This window comes from Budorcas taxicolor, chromosome 6 (assembly GCF_023091745.1).
Source record: "Budorcas taxicolor isolate Tak-1 chromosome 6, Takin1.1, whole genome shotgun sequence".
In the NCBI taxonomy this organism is placed as follows: domain Eukaryota; kingdom Metazoa; phylum Chordata; class Mammalia; order Artiodactyla; family Bovidae; genus Budorcas; species Budorcas taxicolor.
This window is the reverse complement of record NC_068915.1, coordinates 68055847-68079779: the sequence shown is the minus strand read 5'-3', so window position 1 is coordinate 68079779 and position 23933 is coordinate 68055847. Positions and strand designations below refer to the sequence as shown.

Genomic DNA, 23933 nt, shown 5'->3' with positions numbered 1-23933 from the left:
GGACAGAGGAGCCTGGTGGGCTACAGTCCATGGGGGTCGCAAAGAGTCGGACATGACTTAGCGACTAAACCACCACCACCACCAGTATATTAATTAGTAGTTTCAAAAACTACAAAGCCTACCTTCCTAGACTGAAAATAACTCATTAACAGCATCTTCGGATTAAAACAAAAACAATTCAAATCTAAAGCAGCAAATACTTTGTCTACCAGAATACTGGACATGATAGAGAAAAGATCCTTAGATCTGAACAGTCATGCAACAATTGTTAAAATATATGATTCTATCCAAAATGCACTTCAGTATTTTTTTCTATTTGAAACATAAGCCAAAAGTTGTAGCCTCTTTTATAGCCACCAATATAATAGCCTCTCTTATAGCCACCAAGGGTCCATCTAATCAAAGCTATGGTTTTCCCAATAGTCATGTACGGATGTGAAAGTTGGACTATAAAGAAAGCTGAGTGCTAAAGAAGTGATGCTTTTGAACTGTGGTGTTGGACAAGACTCTTGAGGGTCCCTTGGACTGCAAGGAGATCCAACCACTCAATCCTAAAGGAAATCAGTCCTGAATATTCATTGGAAAGACTGATGCTGAAGCAGAAACTCCAATACTTTGCCCACCTGATGAGAAGAACTGACTCATTGGAAAAGACCCTGATGCTGGGAAAGATGAAGGCAGGAGGAGATGGGGATGACAGAGGGTGAGATGTTTGGATGGCGTCACTGACTTGATGGACAGGAGTTTGAATAAGCTCAAACAGGAGTTTTGAGTTGGTGATGGACAGGGTACCCTGGTGTGCTGCAGTCCATGGGTTCGCAAAGAGTTGGACACGAATGAACGACTGAACTGAACTGATAGCCACTAATATTTTTTTAGTACTTTTTTTGTTTGTTTTGTTTTTATTTTTTGTGGCTACACACCATGCAGGATCTTAGTTTCCCAATCAGGGATCAAACTTGGGCCCCCTGCAGTGGAAGTGTGGTGTTTTAACCGTTGAACTACCAGGGAAGTCCCAGCCATAAATATCTTTACATGTATGTTCTGCTTAAAAGAATAATTCTCAAGAGGTACTTCTGCTAACCTGAATCTCAGAATTAAAAAAAGAATATGCTATGAAAGGCAACTGACTCTAATTTAAGCTGGTTACCTAAACAGAGATGTGAGCATTACTGTCAGAGGCTCAGAAAACTCACCTCCAACTAACACAATTTACTTCCTAAATAAAGACAGACTTTGGTGAGCTTAATGTATTCTTAACATTAAAACAACAACAACAACAACAACAAAAAACCCTTAGGACCAGACTCTGGTCATAAAACAAAATAGGAAGGGAGACAGACACTTCCAGGCTCTTTACCATCAGACCTGCCAAGCCCTGCCCAAGCCTTCCCCACCACGGCCCATTACACACCAGGTCAGAAGTGGACACACGTACTGTTACATGCACACTCTTGCCCCTCAGCACATCACCAGTGTGCTACTCCCTTCTGGAGAACTTCTCCATGCCACAGACATTCTTCAAAACTGATATCTGCATGCATTTAAAAATACATATTATTTACATTGGTTTGCATAGGACAACTCTGTCCAAAAAAAATGGCAGAGAATGAATAAGTGAAATTAAGTGTATTCCTGGAAGAAAAACCTAAAGATAACAAAAGACATCTCAGAAGCAGAATTGCAGGAAGAAGCATGAAAATCTTTCAGATAATTCACTAACTGCTCAAGAGTTCATCTAAGTTCATCTAAGAGACCATCTAAGTTCAGTTCATTACATATTTGAGGTTCTAAGCAATGCAATGCACAGGACCACAGCATGGATACTAAGGCAGAGTCCCAGATCTCAAGAGAGAGTTATTGTCCAACTGGAAAAGGGACAAGTAAGTAAACACACAGCTACTGTTAAATAAGATAAAACCGTTAAATAAGATAAAACCAAGAATAAAAGTCAGCAGTCCTTGGAGATTCGGTGGAGGGAAGGAGTCTGCTAGAGTGGGAAAAAGGAACAATTAAGAGAAGTGGCACTGAGAGCAGAGGGGGGAGAAGAGTTCAGAGGAAAGAAACTAAGCTTAAACTACAGAACCAGTTCAATCCCAGCTCCTGAGACATCTGTAAGCAACTGGGAGCCTTTGAGGTTTTGGGGTAGAGGGGTCATAAGGACAAAGATATTCAATGATGATGAAGAGGATAAATAGGAGGCTGAGCCTGGCAAAAAGATTACTTACTGGTTATTATAAGAAAGGATGGCTCAGACCTAGAGCGATGGCAATCGGTATGGAACAGAGAGGACAGGCATAGGAAGAGAGATGCAAGCTCGCACTCGCTACCAACCAAGAAAAGAGAGGATGAGCAATGTCTAAGCTTCCAGCCTGGGTTATTACATGAACTGCAGTTTCATTCACCAAATGAAAAAAATGAATTGGTCTTGTTCTCATCTTTATTTTGGCCACTAGGAAGCTGACAGCCAAAATACATGGCCCATTTCTAACATACAGCAAGCATTTATGTGTAGCCTGTAAATCTGTATTTTCTTTCTCTTGACAGAATTTTATTTATATTTATTAAGTCACCTCTAATCATTTTAGAATGTGGCAGAAAATAAATCAACAGATAAAAATGATTGAGACCAAGTCAAAGACAGTTGGACAAAGTAGCTGATTCAGGGATATAACTACAGGCTGCCAACTCATAGCATTCTCCCCACCCTTCTTGAGCCCTAGGGAAGTCTGGAACCCACAACAGAAGCTAAAAACGCCAGACTTTCACCTTCTCCACCTCCCTTACAACTAGTAGTGGCATGATGTCAATTCTACCCAATGAAACTAAAGGGAAAGTCTCCAAGGTGACCTTCCAGAAAAGATTCTCTCTGTAAGGGAGGGAACTATAAGGAAATATACTGCTTTCACCCTTTTCTTACATAAGCATGATGTCTGGTGCTACAGCAACCACATTGCAAACATGAGGCAACGAGCTTAAGGCTCCTGATAAACCAAAATACTAAAAATAAAGGAAAAAAGTATACAAAGAGCCTAGATTCTTAAAAGACATACTGAGACTCTGTACCAGCCTTAGAACCATCCATCTCTAAACTTCTTGTTACTGAACAAAAATAAGCTCTATTACTTAAGCCACTTTTGATTGAGTATTTATTTGCCAGAGGCATCCTAAATCATACAACAAAAGTTATCAGGAGGTCAGTTTCTGAAACCATGATTTTTTTACACTGCTGACTACACAAGACTATTACTACTGAGATGAAAGCTGCTGCTGCTAAGTCGCTTCAGTCGTGTCCGACTCTGTGTGACCCCATAGACGGCAGCCCACCAGGCTCCTCCGTCCCTGGGATTCTCCAGGCAAGAACACTGGAGTGGGTTGCCATGTCCTTCTCCAATGCATGAAAGTGAAAAGTGAAAGGGAAGTCGCTCAGTCATGTTCGACTCTTAGCGACCCCATGGACTGCAGCCTACCAGGCTCCTCCATCCATGGGATTTTCCAGGCAAGAGTACTGGAGTGGGTTGCCATTGCCTTCTCCACTACTGAGATGAGAGCAATGCAAACATATATGATAGGAAAAAAGCAATAAATAAGAGCTTCTGGGAGCAGTTAAAGAGAAATGGATATAATAATAAATAACATTTGAAAACATGTGATCAAGTGTTAATAGGGGTACTTCTTGGGAGCAAGAAGAGAGGAACAAAAAACAAAAATACAGAAATTCCCAGAAGTGGAAAATTGTCCTATTCTTTGCAACCCCATGGACTGTGGCCCACCAGGCTCCTCTGTCCATGGGATTTTTCAGACAAGAATACTGGAGAGGGTTACCATTTTCTCTTCCAAGGGAGAAAATGAGGGGCTCTTTCTTTTCTGGCAATGTTACTGGTAAAACAACCTGAAAATATTCCCATTATAGATCTTTCTCTACTTATGATGGGGTTATGCCCTGAGTAAACCCACTATTTAACTGAGAATATCCTATGTCGAAAGTACATTTAATAAACCTAACCTACAGATAACAGCTTAGCCTAGCCCATCCTAAACATGCTCAGAACTCTTACGTTAACACACAGCTGGGCAAAATTATCTCGAAACTTCAAGCCTATTTTATAACAAAATATTGACTATCTCAGGTAATTTTTTTTTTGGCCATGCTATGTGGCAGGCAGGATCTTAGTTCCCCAACCAGGGATGGAATCAGTGCTCTCAGCATTGGGAGTGCAGAGTCTTAACTGCTGGACCACCAGGGAAGTCCCCTCAGGTAATTTACAGAAAACTGTACTGAAAGTGAAAAACAGGATGGTGGTCTGGGTACAAAATGGTTATAACTGTACTGGTTGTTTACCCTCCTGATTACGTGTCTGACTGGGAGTTGCCGAGGCCGCTGCTCAAGCATCAGGAAACTATAATACCATACATCACTAACTTGAGAAAAGATCAAAATCCAAAATTCAAGGTACAGTTTTTATCAAATGCATATTGATTGAGCACCACTGTAAAGTCACACCATTCTTAAGCTGGAACCATCTGCTTGAAACAGTCGCAAAAGTTCTGGGAAAAGTTTAAGAAACTTTTGTTTAAATGCATAACTAAGCCCATAAGAAAATAAAACAACCTCCCTAAAGGCCAAAAATCAAAGAGGAACCTAAAAACCATAGCAGAAAGTGCTACGATAATAATGTATAGGAATTTGGGGTTTGCGTGCTGGGGAAGAGAGAGCGTCATGTGTATCTATAGGGCACCTGCCCTTTGGGATGAAACTGAAAAAAGAGAAAAGGGAACAAAATGACTGGCCTAATATTTTCTTTAAAAACACCACCTTAAAGACAGTTACAGGTTTTGTTTTCAACCTCATACACTTCACCCTTTACAAGAGCAAATTTCATGACACATGCACATTAAAAAAAAAAAAGGAAAACATAACCAGGTTAAATATTTACATGTCACAAAGGAGTTCCTGGATATGTCACCTTAAGCTTAAGTAAAATATAAAACAGATATAAATCTTTTCCTGATAAAATCACACACTGCCCAATTTTTCAGCCATTATGAAATGAACCATATGAGTTCATTGAATCAAGCACTCAAGTTCAATATATTTGTAACCATACTAGATAGTTTCCAAATCTTTGGACTTCTTGGTAAAATTTTTATCATCTGGGTCATCACAATAATCTTCTAGTGACCATGCTACCAATGGTTTCATAGTACTTTATACATCACATTAAAAAACTCTGTCACTTCTGAGCTAACCTGATAGCCCTCCTCCACATTACACGTTTTGGAGTCCTCATTGCATATCAATGGTAAAGGGAACTGGCAAAGGATGTGATGTCTGCAGTCTACAGGCTGAAAGGATGGTTTCTAATACTAAAGAAAAACACATGAAAACCTAAGGTTCTCTCCAATGAGTTTACCTTCCTCTAGTCTCATTTGCTTTCCATGCTTCTTTGAAAACCAAAGACATCAAATATTCCCTTTGCTCATCTTCACATTTTCACGCTGGCTTAAATAAATGAGATCATTTTCACCGCAATTCCATTAAGCCACCTCCAGCTCTCAATTGGTGGCACAGTGGTAAAGACTACGCCTGCCATTGCAGGAGACGCAAGAGAACTGAGTTCGATCCCTGGGTCAGGAGGATCCTCTGGAGTGTAAGTGGCAACGCACTCCAGTATTCTTGCCTGGGAAATCCCATGGACAGAGGAGCCTGGCGGATTATAGTCTGCTGCTGCTGCTGCTAAGTCGCTTCAGTCGTGCCCGACTCTGTGCGACCCCAGGGACTGCAGCTCCTCCATCCATGGGATTTTCCAGGCACGAGTACTGGAGTGGGGTGCCATTGCCTTCTCCGGATTATAGTCTACGGGCTCACAAATGAGTCAGACAGGACTGAAGAGACTAAGCACGCACACGTACATGCACACACACCAAATTCAAGAACATCTTTTCCCCAAAAGTCCCTTTATCCTTTGGCAATCCAAACGGCCCAAGAACTGCAAACACAATTTATACTATATTCACAACGTTTTTACGTGTCTCCACCGCATTCTTAGATTTAACTAAGACGGAACCTTTTAACTTGGTGTTTATACACACAGGTAGCCACAAATACACACTATTCTAAACGCTGCTTTAAATTGCGTCGCATCTTCAATGTTTTTCCACAACCTATGTACTAAATGGTTCAAGACGAAGCGTTTATTCTACAAGTAAGGGCACCAAATGCAAGTGGGAAATATTCAACTTGGAGATAAAGAACCCAAGTGTGAAAGGACTGCGCTTGGCTTGGTTCTCGCCCACCCACTGACACGGGGAGAAGGTCCCAGGGGACAGGAACGCCTCCCTGGAGTGCGCTAGGGTCCGCGGGGAATAAAGCACGAGTTAGCGAAGCTGGGCGGCTCCGAGAGGCGCGCTGCATTCTGGGACTCGTTTCCACAGTTACCCACGTGCACCCAACCCAACCGCGGTCCGGACTACAAGTCCCAGAATTCCGCGGGACCGCTTTTCCCCTTCACGCCCGGCGACCGGTGCCAGACCCTAAAGGAAACCCCTAAAGCGCCCTCTCCGCAAAGCTGGAAGAGGTCGCGCCCCGAGGGCGCTACGCTGGGTTTGTGGTCCGGCCCTCCCGGCAGGGAAGCGGATCCCGAAGCACCAGCCTCCACACCTGACGATCAGAAATTAGACAACTGCGTCACAGACTGCCAAATCCTCGGACCGTCAGGGACCCCCCCCCCCCGCCGCCCCGCCCCTGGACTCCAGGGCCCGACCCCTCCGGCACCCACAGCGGAAAACCCGCAGCCTGCTCCCCTGCCCCGCCTCCCAGACCCGCAGCCATAGCCCGCGCCAGCGTTGACCTCGCTTCCCGCCGATCAGGGGTAACCGCGGCAAGCGCCAACCTCAGGGCACCTCCCCCGCCCCCTCCACCCCAGCCCCGCCCCCCCTTATACCCTGAAGCTCAAGGCTCCCCTTCAAGGGACCCAGCCTTAATCCAGGGAAGGATACATCTCCCCCAAACACATAGTCCGACACCTTCCTCCCCGAGCCCCACGGGGACAGAATCTGGACAAGACAAGTGTTCCCCCTGCCCTGGCCCCTCCCAACCTCTCTTCCCTCACAACTAGCTCTTCACCCCCACAGCACCTCCTCTACCCCTGGCCCCATTATGTCACCCCAAACCACCTTCTGCCTCTCCTCTCACTCCCAATTTCCTTATGTTCCCAACACCTGCTCCATCCTATTACCCCAACCTCGGCCCCCTCTCACCACTCCCAGTTCTATCCCTCCACGCTTCCTATGGCCCTCCTGCTCGCCGGACTCCCCAACTATCCCATCACACCCCAATCCCTCCCACCATCTCCCTTTCCCATTACATCAGCCCTCATCTCCTTGCCTGCCCTCCTGCCCCGCACGGCCGCTGCCCCCAATCCTCCACCCCATTGTTCCCCCCCACCCCCGCCATCCAGCCCTTCTTCCCATTGTCCCCGCCCCCGCGCTCCCCTAGCACTCACCCGCCTTTCTCACGGAGCCGCCCGCACCGCTCAGCCCCTAGGAAATCCTCACCCCTGCGCCCCGCTCGCTCGCTCGCTCCCTCTCTCCCTCCCCCCGTCGGTGCCAACCCCCAACCCTGCTCGCTAGCGCCCGCCGCCGCCTCCACCTCCATTCACCCGGGACACTCTGGTCCCGGCCCTTCATCGCACGTCCCGCCCCCCCCCCTTCCCCCAACACTGAAATAGAGCCAGTCCCCACCCCCCTCACCTCCGCCCTCCCCCGGCAGGCCGGCCCCTTCCCCCTACGCCCGCCCCCGCCCCGCGCCGCCCGCAGCGTCACCGCCCGCCCCGGCCCCGGGAGGGGAAGGAGTGGCTCCCGGGCAGGGGATCCCGGCGTGTTTCGGGACAGGAGGCGCGGGGCGGGGACTGCGGGAGATGAGCGGAGAGTGTTGGCAGCCGCCCGCTCCCAGCCGGCTGGTTCTCTGTTACTCACTGACAGCGGCGGCATCCGAGTGCATTTTCGGGCAGCTCACACCGCTCTCGCCGCCCAAGCTCCCGCGCTCGCCTCGCGGTCCCCCCACCGGCTCGCCGCACCTCGGCTGGGAGCTGAGGACCCGCCGCCGGGCACTCTCGGCCCGCCCATCTCGCCTCCTCCATTGGCTGAACTTCGGCTGAGGGGCCGCCCACCCGCGTCTCTCATTTGACAAAAAGAGTGCAGAGAGAGCTGGTCTGGAGCTGGCAAAGAGGCCCCGCCCCCTAAAGTCCAATACGATTGGCCCCGGCGCCTCGTCCCCGTACCGCCCCTGGCGGGGGCCATGCTCCCGAATAGCAGGTTGGACCTGGCCGCTGTCACTCAGCCCCGGGGGTCCAAAAGCGCGTGTAGGGGCGAGGCTGGGGAATTGGTCCACCTTGACCCTGGAGCCCCGCCCTCTGGTGGGCGGGACTGGTGGAGCTGTAGACCAACCAAGGAAGATAGGTCGGCGTCTGAAACAAAGCAAGCGAAGTGTCTCCCAAAGAACGAAGGAGAAGAGCTGTTGGTGCGGCTTGTTCCCGCTGCACTGAGTGGGGGAACCGCCGACTCGACGCGTCGGAGTCTCCTGCTTGTCTCTCACGCCTCCGAGCGGCTCTCTACGGTAGCCCAGTCCGCGACGAAGTTGGACTGGGACTTCTCTTGCTGGCTGTTTGCTGCAGCTAGACACTGATAAAGAGTCGCCGCGTCTTTATTTCCAGCAAACCCTCTGGTGAGGAACAAATTCTTTCTTGCACAAGTCACAACAATCCACTCTGTCCTCATTTTCGAAACGCGCTTCTTTTCCAGCGACAACACATTTCCTCCTCCTTCGTCATAAATGGTCTGTTCTAAAGGCTTCGACTGCTCCATGGTCGGTGATACACATTTGTGCGCCCGCAGACCACACGCAGAAAACCAAGGGCCACTCTCTGAGCTTCGGGCTCAGCCTGGCACCTGAGCAAGTCCAAGGCTCAGGTCACCAGCCCTTGAAGAACAGTATGCGTCAGCTAAGTGAATCTAAGTCAATGACGGCAAGAAGCGGTCCAGAAAACTGTTGTTTGGCTGTTATTTGGCAGAGGAAGGAGTTAGTTTAGATGACTTCTGACCCTTGAGTTTCCTCAGTCAAGAATTCTCAACATTTTCCATAGTTCCGACGAGTTTTTCGCAAGGCTTTCAAACCAACTCAGCACACTCACCATATTAATGTAGCGGAATAATATTTTGAGATATTAGTGGAGGACCGCTTCTCCTATCCCAGCCACAACACACAAACACCACTTCCCTGTGTGCAGAAGCCTTGCCCCATCCTGCAGCTAGGCCATTCCACCCTCCCGCCTTAGAGAATGGATGACACTAAGAACAGCTGGTAACAAATGAGTCGTTTTGGTTTTAGACTTTTGACCCAAAGCTTTTGAGTTTCAGGGTTCTGAAATTTATGTTTCAAATCAGGGTATAAATATTAAGACCAAAAACAGCCTATTTGAAAGAACAAGATGAAGCCAGTTCCTACGTCCCACACCACTCCCCTTGTAATATACTCCATCTTTCTTAATCCCTAATGTCTCGTTTTGTATCTATCATGCTTCTATCATTCAAATACTTATGAATCACTCCATCTAATCATAGATTCTCAGAATTGAACCTGAATGTATCCACTTCAGGTTCAATTCAGACAAGAATCTCATCTCTTCATTGGTGACCTTTAACCTAACAGCATCAGCTGGGCCCTGCAGAGATGGGTAGGTACCTCTGTACTCTGAAATGAGGCATCCTTTGGGGGCACATCTAATAGTAAGAACGTCTGTCCTTAGCCTGAGCAGAGAAACTGCTCCTGCATTCTTTATACCATTTGTGTTTTCAACTTAACTCTACACATCTAAGAAGTATTTACAGTTCATCCAGGTTTATAGTACTTTGAATATGTGATATTTGTATGGCTTTTTACTGCTTATCATGGTACTTCAAGGGCTGAAACATGTTTGTTTGTTTTTTACAATAATGGACTTGTTACTTGACACCTCAATTAAAATAAGACCAAAATTAATTTGTTGTAGTCATTTGCTATATCGATTTATTTGCAGCCAACTATATAATAATATATTGATATATTAATCTGCATGAGGCACCTGCCAGCTGCTTTGCCCCAACACCCAACATTGTCCTCTGGCACATAAAAATGTACAGAATATACAGCCTTTGTTGTATTCCAGCATCACTTTCAGTCGGGTCCGTATGATTGTTTTTAAAGAAAAAACAGATCTAGAGAGTAATTTACACAGATGTCTATAGTGAGTCAGCTGTAGCCTGAGGATTGGGAGGCAAAGCTCACAGCCTGCTAAGCCTCTCTGGCCCACAAGTCTTATGAATAATAAAACAGATATAATGAAGTGACTGCACAGTGAAAATGTTAATTGCTTAGTCGTGTCCGAATCTTTGCAACCCCAAGGGCTGTAGTCCACTAGACTCTGTGGGATTCTCCAGGCAAGAATACTGGAGTAGGTAGCCATTCTCTTCTCCAGGGGAATCTTCCCAGCCCAGGGATCGAACCCAGGTCTCTATCGTTGCAAGCTGACTCTTTGCTATCTGAGCCACCAGGGAAGCTCAAGTGACTGCATAGTATTCTGTATATATTACCCTGTCATTTTAACAATCCCCAAGATTATAAACCTTTGATGGTAGAAAGCTTGTTTTTAATCTTTATGTCCCCAGCACCAGCTACAGTGCATTCAGAGTAGGCACTAATTAACTCTTCCTCAGAGTGCACTGCACGTTGACTGTAAGATGTAATTTTAGATGTGGAAGGAACCCTGCAGATAATCAAATCCAGCTTCCTCATTTAAGAATATGAGGCTTGAGGTCCAAAAGAATTAAACATAAAGTCATTCAGCTAGTTAATAGCATTAAACTCAAGTATCCCAACTCCTAAACTAGGTCTTTTCCTAAACCACACTGTCTAATAACAAATCTTCAAATTTCAAAGATGGATAAACCAGTCTCCTTTTCCATTAGAAAGTTATCAGTCTACTTCAAATTCTGTACTTCAGAGTTAGAATATTGCCTTCTTTTTTATGAAGTTCCATAAGGAATTTTTTAAATATATAATACATTTCCACTTTTTCTCATTGGTGGCGTTCCCAAATCACTCAATTCCTGTGGGGATGTTTACTGAGATAATGTTATTCTGTGCATTTATATTCATGTCCTTGGAGAACCACAGTCTTGGGACTATGGTGGGTAGAGATATTTGGGAATGTAGTCTGTGCCATTTTGCTTCATCCAATTACTGCTTTAAGGTAATATTAAAACAAGTTACTTTGTTTTAAATGATAATTTAATTGGAATTTTTCTATTTGTTGTACAACATTAATTTTAATCAGCTTCTTTACCATCTGAGCCACCAGGGAAGCCTCCTTAATTTAAATCATTTTTTTTAAATACCTTAAGCCTAGATTGAAATTTAGTATGGAAAAGTCAAGTGAGAAAGAACAACAATGCTCTTTAATAAAGTTTTAAAACTTCTCCCCAAATTCCACTATAGCATGCTTTTCTTGCGTTTAGGGTTGGGGTTACAGAATGGAAAATAGCATAGTCCTCAAGGCTGAAATAAAGTTGGGCCTGCTCAGACAAATAAGAGCCATAGTAACTTGCCACTGATGAGTAATGGTGCCCATGAGAAGTCAAACTCCCTATGTTGTCGTGTTCCCATACTGAGGGCAGGTATATGCCCTCATACCTGAGAGGTTTATTTACAAGGATATAATAATATGGATATGAATGTGATTTTCAAAAATAGTGTATGAAACCTGGCCTCTTTCTAGAGTATCTAGCCACTCCAGCTGCCTTTGTAGATATATATTATGAAAAATATTAGTCAGAAAGATTATTTGCAGGTTACTACAGCTTTCTTATCTATTTGATCCTTTTGATCTTGTTTCAAAAGCATCTATCTACTTCATGCTATGTCATTAATGAGGTTATTTATCCAGAGTAGCTAATGAGGTTCTACTGAATGTAAAAAGTACTCTCAGACTGAGTATACATTCACGCTGTATCAGTAAGAGAGGAAAGCCTCTTCAGCCTACTGGAATTAACCTTCTAACCACTGAGGCCTGTGTGATTGGGAACCAGTTTCAGCTCTTAATTTAATTACGTATGTCAGAGTAAGATACATTTCTTTTCACATATATACATAGAACAGTTTTGCAAATAGCAATTTGCCAGATGCTACTAGGATAATAAAAATGTTGGTCTCATTTTTCAAACCTGCATCGTAGTCAGGTCCCAATGATTAGGTTGTTAAAGGAAAAAGCATAGAAGTAGACATTTTCCTCACTGGCACCAGAAAGGACGGCCTCTCCTCAAAACTGGGAGTAATCGACAAGCCAAAAATATGGCATCATTTGCCTTCTGTCTTACTTTACTACCCTTTTCCCTTCATCAGCTTCCTTTTCCCCCTGCCTCTCTTACACTAGAGGTCAGAACACTGGATATTAAACACAAGCAAGTAACAGTGACCACAGATTATTTCATAAAATTGATCTGCTCTGGTCATGTGGGTTTGTAGTGCACATTCAAGACCCTTCCATTTTTTCATCAGCCTCCACTGGGGCTATATCATGTCTCCCAATATACAAAAACACTTAGCAGATGGAACTTTCTGGAACCACCTCTACATTGGACATTATTTAGCCTCCAGAGCACTTAGGCCATCTTTTTTTGAAGCAGAATTTTCTGCAGCCAGATTGCCTGGACTAAAATTCTGTTGGTTGTTTACCTGCAAAATAGTGAAAATAGTAGAACCTACCTCATAGCAATGTTGTAAGGATTACATGAATGAGTAAATACAAGTAAGCACTTAAATGTACCTGGCATAGAGTAATGTTCAATAAACATTAGCTGCTGTGATCAGTGTGACACTCTCCAGGACTCAACACATTCTGGAATAAACTTTCCCCCCTTCATGTCCAGCTTTTCATCCCAAGTTTGCTTTTTGTCTAATCTAGTCCCTAACTCCATAGTCCCTATTTTCTATTAGCTGGACTTCCTTCTTCCCTTCTAGAGTTCACGGTGAAACATATAGTTAGTATTCAAGAACATCCTTCACTAGGACCTAGGACATGCCACCAGTGTGAAATTAGTTTGAACTGACGTGAGACTTCATACAGTAGAGATAAAAAGTGAGTACCCAACATCAATGTCCATTGTTCATATTATTTAAAAACTTGTGTAATGAAAATTGATTGATACTGGAAGTTCAAATGGATATAGGAAATTCCTGTGGCTATAGAAAGATGGTATACCCCAAAGGAGTAAACAGATCGTCATCAGTTACAGGGGATTCTGCCCGAATAGAGACACATGTTATGTTCCATAATGAATAATTTCTCTTACTTGTACTTTGATGTACTACTACTGCCTTTTCCCAAGAGCCGCAAAAAAAGTTTAAATCTTCTGTACTAGAGGCAGGGATTCCCTGGTGGCTCAGACGCTAAAGAATCTGCCTGCAATGCAGGAGACCCAGGTTCAATCCCTAGGTCAGGAAGATCCCCTGGAGAAGGGAATGGCAACCCACTCCAGTATTCTTGCCTGGAGAATTCCATGGGCAGAGGAGCCTGGCGGATTACTGACCATGGGGTCGCAAAGAGTCAGACACGACTGAGCGGCATGTTAGAGGCAAAGGCAAAATGTCTTTTAAGTATTGCCCTTGGGCCAGCCTGAATTAAGACTTGAACCCTACCTACCGCTTAAACTCTTGAACAGGCATTAAACAGGCCTCAGTTCCTTCAACTATAAAAATGGGACTAATACCTTCAAGGGAGAAACAAGGACTAATATATAAAAGCATTTTATAAAAGTCAGAGGGAAACACGAATGAATGAATGCTTGAGCACCAATTATGTGATGGGATCACATATTTCCGTGTGAACCTGATGCAGTCTTATGAGATGCAGTTGGCTAATTGTTATGCTTGGGACTATTTCAAGTAAAAATGAGTCTATTTTTGAATTCTAGAAGAGCCTGATTTCTTTATGAAGCAGCCATCTTAGGCTTCTCTCAGAAGAGCTAAGAATTTTTCAGTTACACTGAGATTTGACATCAGTGTGTCAGTTTTTAATTTCATTTAGCACTAAATTTTTTGCCTGTCCTCAATGTAGAGAAGATTTCATTTATTTTTAAAAACTATTTCTAACCTGCAAGATTTCTTGACATGTGACAATTAGGGTAGCATTAATACGCCTTTTTTTTAAACTAATCTTTTCTCCAGCCCAACTGTAAGATGCTTAAAACGACTCCTTTCTATTTTATCCAGAGCCTTTTATTTTATGGAAATCATACCTGTCTGGGGATTTAACAGAATATTTGAATAAAAATGTATTCATTCATTACCACAAGTTCTCTGAATTGGGTGTTTTCACCTTAATCACATTGAGCTAATCAAGTCCTAATGAGGTCACATTAAATTCACTCTCAGAAGGTATAATTTTCCAATAGAATCTAAACAATGGATGACCTTTAGAATGACTTTCTGAAATATAGCATTGCTTTAGTTACTCCAGTAAGCAGGGGATAAGACAGAAGGAAAAACCATTTTACTTGGACAACGGCTGCTGTGTGTTGTTGAAATGAGGCTCTTCATTTCTCCTTGCCTTTTCTAGCCCGCTTCCATGAATACAATGTCTTTTTAACATCCCTCTCAGGGCAGTACAGGAGGCCCCATCCATCTCCAGACGTCGTGGCTGCACAGCAGCCGAGCATCTCATTATGGCAAAGTGAAGCATGCCGGGAGAGTGGATGGAGCTGCAGACAGCAGTAGGAAATGGGGGAGGGAAGAGGAGGAGGGATGCTGTGGAAAAGACATGCCCACTTCTTGGTTCCACGTTACAGAAGTATGAACTTGCTGTTTTCGAAAGAAAAGACTATGTAGGATGTCAAAAACCTATGACTAAGCAGATTCCAGCCCCTACAACCTGGGTACACCTGTCTCAAGAGACCCCACACCTCCCGACAGTCACACCTGAACCCCAGTCGGAGCTACCACAAGAGCCATATCGGTAGGAAGAAAGCGTGAATCCAAGCATTTAAGAAAAAAAAAAACTATGTTTCCAAAAAAGAAACAGGAAAGAATTTTGACACACAGACAAACCACTAACGGAATTGAAAACTATGTTCTTCCAACTAATCTGAATGCTTCCATTTTAGTTTGTTCCACTGCCTTAACCAAAATAGGTTAAAGCAAATGCCCTTAACATTTTGGGAAAATCAGACTCCCTTTAAGAATCGCTGAGAATGATGAGTCTCTGTCAAAGGCCTGAAACCTACCTACGTCCACCCCATCACCCCCTAAATTAAGGATTCCTAGATGAGAAATTCATTTTAGTTTACAGGTTTTTCCTTTTTAAAATCCAGGCACCTTAGGGACAGTCCGTGGCTAGCAGTAATTTAGTTATTGAGAGATGAGTTCCTCTCTGTTAGCTTTCCTTCAGGCAGGCTGACTTCTGAGCCTGCATTCAGATAAGGGGAGTGGAGGGTGAGGGGAGCAATTTCAGGCGGGGAGGGGCAGCATTTTCAGGGCGGTGTTCATGTAACAAACACAGAGTAACAGAAGCAGGGCTCTCTGCAGAGGAGGTGCCAAAAATTAATTTCATCTCTACAAATTTTGCTCACCTCCAGTTCCAAACTGGGTTGCAGTCAAAACTGCTCTTTCTGTATCACCCACATTCAGCCTGTGGGCCCTACCCTACCCACCGTCGCCTCATGCCTTCTCTGTCCTTTAACTTTCTTCCCTGCATCCCCAACCCCAGGTCCTCATCAGCTCCAGCTGGGCTCTAGGCCTCCTAGCAGCCCCGCATCTCCTCCACCCCCCACCCTACAATCTGTTGGGTTTCTCCTGTAAGTCCTGCCTTGCACCTCTATAACCGCTTCCATTTTATTCTCCATTCTTCCATCCTCACGATCACTTTTTCTGGCTGCCAAGCTCTATCACCACAACTTCAGCCTGTTCTAAGCCTCTATTCAAATCCCATAACTTCAACTTTGGGAAACATTTAAGTTTCAGGAGGTAGATTGAAGGATATAAATATTGGCAAACACTTAAGTTTTGCAATGCCGCTCACTTGGCACCAGGTACTATTCTAGTGCTTATGTGCATTTGTTTAACCTTCCCAACAATCCCACTTGCTCAGTCATGTCTGACTCTTTGCGACCCCATGAACTGTAGTTAACCAGGCTCCTCTGTCCATGGGATTTTCCAGGCATGAATACTGGAGTGGGTTGCCATGCCCTTCTCCAGGGGAATCTTCCCAACCCAGGGATTGAACACATGGCTCCTGCAGCTCTTATGTTGACAGTCAGATTCTTTATCACTAGCACCACCTGGAAAGCCCATCAGTCTCACTAGGCAGAAACTTCTGTTCAACTCATTTTACAGGTGAGGAGACTGAGGCATAAGTAGGTAAAGTAACTTGACCAGAGTCATACAGCTCGTGAGTGACAGAACCAAGAGAATTACACCGACACAGACTGGCTTCAGATCTATACTTTGAGTCACTACACTATATTGCATCTTTGTAAAGCATTTTACAGGGGATCGCTTACCCACCCAGTTCCCCTTCCGCCAGCACACACTTAAGGACCTCTAATGTGGAAGCGGTAAGCAGTCACACTGTGTAGTTCTAGGGGTCCAGGCAATGTCCTGTGTTCTCACCGTTCATCATTAACGGTAACATGGGACACAGTTTCCCCAGTTCTAGGGTATGGAATTTTATTCTCTTGTTAAACAGAGCCCTGAGTGCAGCAACAGGACTGTGTGTTGGGGTGTGTGAGAGGGCCCAGAGTAGCAGTGCGGTTATAGGATTGCCACCGAACCCAGCTCCAGACTGTGCCACTCATTCCCCTCTTGCCACATCCCCTTGGAAGCCTTCTCTCCCTCTTCCAGCCTCTCTCCCTGGTGCCAAGAGCTTGTATCGTGGTGACTGGTAGATGGCCCTCCTGGACAGACTAAACCCACTTTCAGAACAAGACCCATCCTTAGGGAGTGAAGGCATACCTCACTGTTCCCCAACAGGAACAAGACTGACAAAGACTGAGCTTAGCTTAAACAACATCCTTAAGGAGTTGCTTGAAAAATCAGAAGGGGAACAGACAGACACCTACAGGTTATCGTACTTAATGGACATGGGAAGGGTTTAGGGCCAATTGTGTATATAAGAGCCTCAAGCATTTTAGCGTCCTGAAAGGGAGACATTTCTTTGCTCCCTGCCTCCCTACGTCACTCTCTCATCCTTGGAGCAAAGCTATCCCCGACCCCCAACCAGCACACATACAAAGTACAGTTGTCCCTTGAACTATTGTTGCGGGGTGGGGGGGGTTGGGAGCACCAAAAGTTTGCATACAACTTTTGACTCCCCCAAAACTTAATTACTAATAGGCTGCTGCTGCTACTGCTAAGTCGCTTCAGTCTTGTCCGACTCTGTGCGACCCCATAGACGGCAGCCCACCAGGCTTCCCCGTCCCTGGGATTCTCCAGGCAAGAACACTGGAGTGGGTTGCCATTTCCTTCTCCAATGCATGAAAGTGAAAAGTGAAAGTGAAGTTGCTCTCGGTCGTGTCCGACTCTTAGCGACCCCATGAGCTGCAGTCCACCAGGCTCCCCTGTCCATGGGATTTTCCAGGCAAGAGTACTGCCTTCTCCAACTAATAGGCTACTGTTTACTGAAAGCCTTACTGATAAACCGTTGACTAACATATCTGTACATTATATGTAATATATACTGTATTCTTACAATAAAGTAAGTTTGAGAAAAGAAATGTTATTAAGGAAATCACAAGGATGAGAAAATATATTTACAATACTGTATCAGTACTGTAACCTCATGCTTTATGAGTCATCTGTTAGTATCGACATCAATATTGCCTAATATGATACAAAGTGCTATAAATGTTATGTATTACTAACACTAGTCATCAAAAAAGGAAGAGATAATGTGAAAAATAAGTTCATATTATTGGTAATGAAGAAGCAACAATATGATTGCTTTAATGTAGCTTGTTGCTGTTGTTCAGTTGCTAAGTCGTGTCCGACTTTGCGACCCCATGGGCTGCAACACACCAGGCATCAATGTCGCTCACTGCCTCCCAGAGTTTGCCCAAGTTCATGTCCATGTAGCTTGTGTAATCCATTTGATTGCTTCCCAGTAGCCTAACATATACACTGTGAATGAATCATTATAAAATTTTGATGGCATATAGTGTCATATTCATAATACAGTGTTGGAAACATTGCAACGTATTTTTTAAAAACCACTCACCTGTGATGATAGACTGATATGCAGTGTCTCCGATTATGAGAGAGAGAAGCAGACTTTACAGTAATGTAATTCTTTGAAAGCAAAGTTATAAAACAGGAAGACAACTAACTTTATTAATTTTATATTAACTATCACTCACCTTATGCCTAGCTACATAAAGAAAGGCTGTCCACTTCAATACAAGTCTTGTACATGGTGTTCTACAAGTATATTTTTGTATATTTATTGAAAACCACATAAAAATGACCCGTGTAGTTCAAACCATGCTGTTCGAGGGTCAGCTGTATACATCGACCCCACGATGATCAGCCTAATTCATACATGCAAGAGATGCTTGTTCTCAGGATCTATTTTGATTATCAAAACTTACCTGTCCAGTGTCTCATTCCCTCAGATCCTTGTGGATGAGTGGCTTGCTGTTCTTGGATAAGCTAATTCAGGAGAAAATACAGGTAAATTAACATGGTATCCCTTATAAATGTACTTACTCATAAAAAAAAAAAAAAAGACTTCTGGCAAACATATGGTTCAACACCAATCCCTAACAGACTGCCCCAGCCAGCTCCTTGCCCTGAGATGCCATCCCTCCTTCCTCTGCCTGTCCCCCTAAGTGTAAAGCTCACCTCCATTAAGCCTTCCTTGACTGATACTGCCCACAGTCATGTCTTTTTCCACTTAACACCTGTAGCACTGAAACAGAATTTGGCGGGAGGAAACAGAACCAGAACAAAAGGGAATGGAACATTGGGCTGGATGATCTCAGAGGTGAGCTCAGCTCATTCCCTCATTTCACAGGTAAGGAAACAAAGACGCAAGTGACCGGCCCAGGGCAAGTCAACAACGGTGTGGCGGCCATCAGAGTTATTTCTGTCCAGCCTTCCCCTCTTTCGCTAGCAAGGGCCTCCTCTTTTTTGGGGGGAACTGCTCACCCCACCATTCACCAAACAGCTTGGAGAGGAATTGCCTGTCAGGGGTGCTCCCACTCCCAGTGGACATGTGATCTCAAGTGGGCCAGCTAGCATCCTTCCCTGGAATTCTAAAAATCAGAAGTAAGAAGAAGCAGCCTTCTCTGTCTGTGGGCTTATAAGCTGCCAGCAAGCATAGCCCCCTGCTCATTAAAAAAAGCCAGTCCCAGAGAAATAAAGAAACACACACTAATTTGTTTGCTTATCCATTTATTCATGAAACAAACATTATTTATTAAGGACTTTCCATGTGCCAGACACGGCTGGGCCCTTGGAATCACATGTTGGGCAAAAGCAGACCCAATTGCTATCCTTGTGGAGCTTACAAGTTTGCAGGGGAGACATTTCTTAAGTAATCATGCAAGCAAAGTAAAACTGCTATTTTGACAAGTAGGTAAGGATAAAAGGAACTGTCTTCTGAGAACACAGTGGAACACAGGGTTTTGGTTTGGGTTTTGTATTTTGTGTATGTGAGCACCACATCACTTTACTTCTTTGATTTGCCAACTTCCCTCTCAGACAGTGCCAATTCAGTCTCTCCCTTGACTGGTCAGCTGTGTCATCCGTCACTGAGGATGGCTGTGGTCTCTGAGGAGAGGCTCAACAGAAAGACTGGGGTATCCAGGTGCCAGCCAAACTAGATAAGGACTGCAGGGTCCAGAGCAGATGGGCTAGCTTGTACACGGCATGAAGTTGCACTGCCAAGGAGGGAGGAAGGCTGAAACCCCACCTGGAGTCTCCTAACCAAGCCATGGGGCCTGGTGTGAAGCTGTATGTGCCAAGAGGCAGGAGACCCTATTCTTCACACACTGGCATTGTCCCCTCAAAAGGGTCACCTTTTTCTAATTGACCTCCAAAGACTTGAAAAACTCCAGCCGGCTTTCTGGGTGTAATTCAGTCAGGCTGCTGAGCAGGGGGAGTGGAGGCTTTGCTGAGGAAGTGACTGGACACATGAATAATGAAGGCAACGGTGAAAATGAAAAGTCATTCAGTCATGTCAACTCTTTGGGACCCCATGGGCTGTAGCCCGCCAGCCATGTCCATGGAATTCTCCAGGCAAGAATACTAGAGTGGGTTGCCATTCGCTTCTCTAGGGGATCTTCCCAACCCAGGGATTGAACCTGGGTCTCCAGTGAGCAGTAGATAAACTAAGTTGGGGGGAAGGATTTTTTCAGACACAAGCCTATGCACTGACCTTGTCTTGATGGCTATCTAGTCCCTGACTCCAATTGCTTCTGAATCTTGAGAGATCCCCTGCCCTTCCAAGGGATTGCTGTCCTGACCATACATTCCCTCTTTGCAATTCAAGTTAGGTTTCTGTCGCTTGCAATCAGGAGAGTTCCGACTCAGCCAAGCTGGACCATCTCTCCTTCCTCCCAAGTCCAGCAGGCCTCCTCACTCTGCCATGCCCCATCCTCCCATCTGGGTAACCTCTACTCTGTGTGGCCGCCTCACCTCCAGAACAAGAGCTCTGTCTTTGATATTCTAGCACTGTCTCTAGCATGTATTTAGAAACTCAATAAATATTTCATCCATCAAAGATTGTTTAGTCTGCTGGTGATCTTTGTTTCCACTAGGACTGGAAGATGTGGTGAAGAATTAGAGGACACAGTGGCTTTTCTCTACCTTTGTCATCACCCACCAAGTTCATCCATGGTTTCTACTGCCTCTGAGCATACAGCCGCCAGTTTATACTTAGATCGATAGAGAGCTCTGATTTGTTTATTAGAGTTTGGCTGTGGGGAGCCAGTGGGATTCATTTCATAAGGAAGAATCAGCAATTTTTATTCTGTCTCTGCATGCTTCATGTCAGTGGGCCACCTTTAAGATGAAGCACATTCCAGATATGAGAGTCTACACATGTGTGCATTCTAAGTTGCTTCAGTCATGTCCAAATCTTTGCAGCCCTGTGGACTGAAGCCCACCAGGCTCCTCTGTCCATGGGATTTCCCAGACAAGAATACTGGAGTGGGTCCCCATGCCCTCCTCCAGAGGATCTTCCCAGCCCAGGGATCGAACCCACAGGTCTTATATCTCCTGCATTGGCAGGTAGATTCTTTACCACTGAGTCACCAGGGAGGCCCCTGAAAGTCTATAGTTGAATGTTAAAGATGGTTTTTACTCTGTGCTTAATATCTGCTAGCCCTGGAGAAGAAAATGGCAACCCATTCCAGTACTCTTGCCTGGAAAATCCCATGGACAGAGGAGCCTGGGAGGCTGCAGTCCATGGGGTCACAGAGTCGGATACAACTGAGCGACTTCACTTTCCTTTCACTTTCCTTAATATCTGCTATAGCCCTGTCTAGAAGTGTCAGGAAACTTGAATTCCTCTGTGGTTTTATGAGCCAGGAAGTCTGCTTTCCCGTTGGTCTTCATTTTATTCTCAAACTAAGGGCAGTCATTCTTCCTTCCCTTCCAACTCCAGGGCCTGAGCCATTTCAGCTTCATGGTATAGCTCATGCCACCACTGCTGCTATTAGTTTTGTTGTTTTGGTTTCTTTTTAACCTGGTATTTGAGGCTTTTTGAGACTCATGTCTCCTTTTAATAAGCCAGACTCTAATGCTTGAATGCACGCTGTTCTACGGAGACTGCTGAACAAGCCAACATTGGGAATAAGAATCAGAGAATTAGATTGCTTTTCTTCATTGTCTCAAGACTCAAGGGTTGAGGAACAGCGAGCTTAGCATGGCTGAGGAGACTTCCTACATGTCATGTTAGTTGGTCTCTGTCCTGCTGCTGTTTCATACCTCGGAACCAGTTTTGGATACACAGGAATCAGTATATATCATCCTATTTTTGAATCTGGACCTTTGGTCTGGAAAAGCAATTTTCAGTCTTTTTTTTTTGCCATGATACACCTGAAAAATATGTTCCCACCAGCAACTTGTTCCCGCAAACTTGGAGTAAGGCAATATTATACCATAGATTTGTATATATGCAGGTGGCCATGTTTTCCACTTGAGAAAGCACATCAGAACACAAGGGAGTGAAATTTATGTTAGTATAAACTTAATCAAATTAATTAAATATATATATATGGCCTACAGATTGGAGAGATATTTTTGATTCACATATCTAACAAGAGTTGGTATACAGAATATATATTTTTAAATGCTTAAAATTCGAAAACAGTCACCCAAATTTTAAAATGGACAAAGAATTTAAATAGACATTTTTTTCCAAATAAGTACACAAATGACCAACAAGCAAATGAAAAGATGCTCCACATCATTAGTCATTCAGTTCAGTTCAGTCGCTCAGTTGTGTCCGACTCTGCGACCCCATGAATCGCAGCACGCAAGGCCTCCCTGTCCATCACCAACTCCCGGAGTTCACTCAGACTCATGTCTGTCAAATCAGTGATGCCATTCAGCCATCTCATCCTCTGTCGTCCCCTTCTCCTCCTGCCCCTAATCCCTCCCAGCATCCGAGTCTTTTCCAATGAGTCAACTCTTCGCATGAGGTGGCCAAAGTATTGGAGTTTCAGCATCAGTCCTTCTAATGAACACCCAGGACTGATCTCCTTTAGAAATTAGGGAAATGCAAATCAAAGCCACAATGAGTATCCACAGTTTGTATCCACTAGGATAGTTATAATAAAAAAAAAAAAAGTAAAAAGTGTGGAAGAGGATGTGGAGAAACTGGAGCTCTCATCTTTTTCTGGTGGGGATATAAAATGGTTCATCCGTTGCAGCAAATAGTTTGGAAGTTCCTCAAAAATCTAAACATAGAATTATCATAAAAAAATAATAAAGTTAGTTGTTCAGTTGTGTCCAACTCCTTGTGACTCCATGGACTGTAGCCTACCAGGCTCCTCTGTCCATGGGGATTCTCCAGGCAAGAATACTGGAGTAGGTAGCTATTCCCTTCTCCAGGGTATCTTCCCAACCCAGTGATCAAACCCCGGTCTCCTGCATTGCAGACAGATACTTTACCAGGGAAGCCCCAAGAATTGTCATATGACCCAGCAATTCTACTCCTAGGTATATACCTAAAACAAACAAGGGTTGAGGAGTAACTGCTTAATGGATACTGGATTTTACTGTTGAGTAATAAAACTGTTTTAGAACTAGATAGAGGTGATAGTTGTACAACATTGTGAATGAACTAAATGCCACTGAATTGTTCACTCTGAAATGTTTAATTTGATCTTATGATAATTTCACCTCAATAGAAAACATAATGAAGCATTCAGATTTAGGCATTTTATTATTACTAATAAGAACCTAGTGACACAGCTAAAGCTATGAAGACACTGTAGTCTGAAGTGCTCTGCCATGACAATATCACTTCTATTTCTCTTTCCTTTAATTCTCAGCTGAGTGCTCATCATAAAGTGTACATAAAGTGTACATAAAGATGCATGGATTTTTTAGTAGGTGTGTTGTATTTGTAGGCATACAAGTCATTGTGCTTCATTTCTATCAGTCAACTTATTTTGAAGGGAACATAACCCTTGATTTCTTTAGTTCAATTGTGTGTATGTGTGCATGCTCAGTCATACTGAATATGACCCAGGGATCGAACCTAGGCCTCCTGCTTGGCAGGCAGATTTTTTTTACCACTGAGCCATCCGGGAAGCCCTTAGTTCAATTATCAATCCTGTTTAACCAAGTCTTAAAGATACCTATAAGGTTGTGTTTCCCTTCCCCTTGTTAACATCTT

At 44.3% G+C, this 23933-nt stretch overlaps 1 protein-coding gene across 1 annotated transcript in view; it reads right to left on the bottom strand.

Moving 5' to 3' along the window:
• Positions 1-7657, bottom strand: part of DCUN1D4 (defective in cullin neddylation 1 domain containing 4) — a 70910-nt gene extending 63253 nt beyond the window's left edge. The window contains 2 exon segments of the mRNA XM_052642152.1: positions 7506-7590; positions 7592-7657. Of these exon segments, the coding sequence (XP_052498112.1) occupies positions 7506-7590; positions 7592-7657 (151 nt within the window).
• Positions 7658-23933: the final 16276 nt, after the last annotated feature.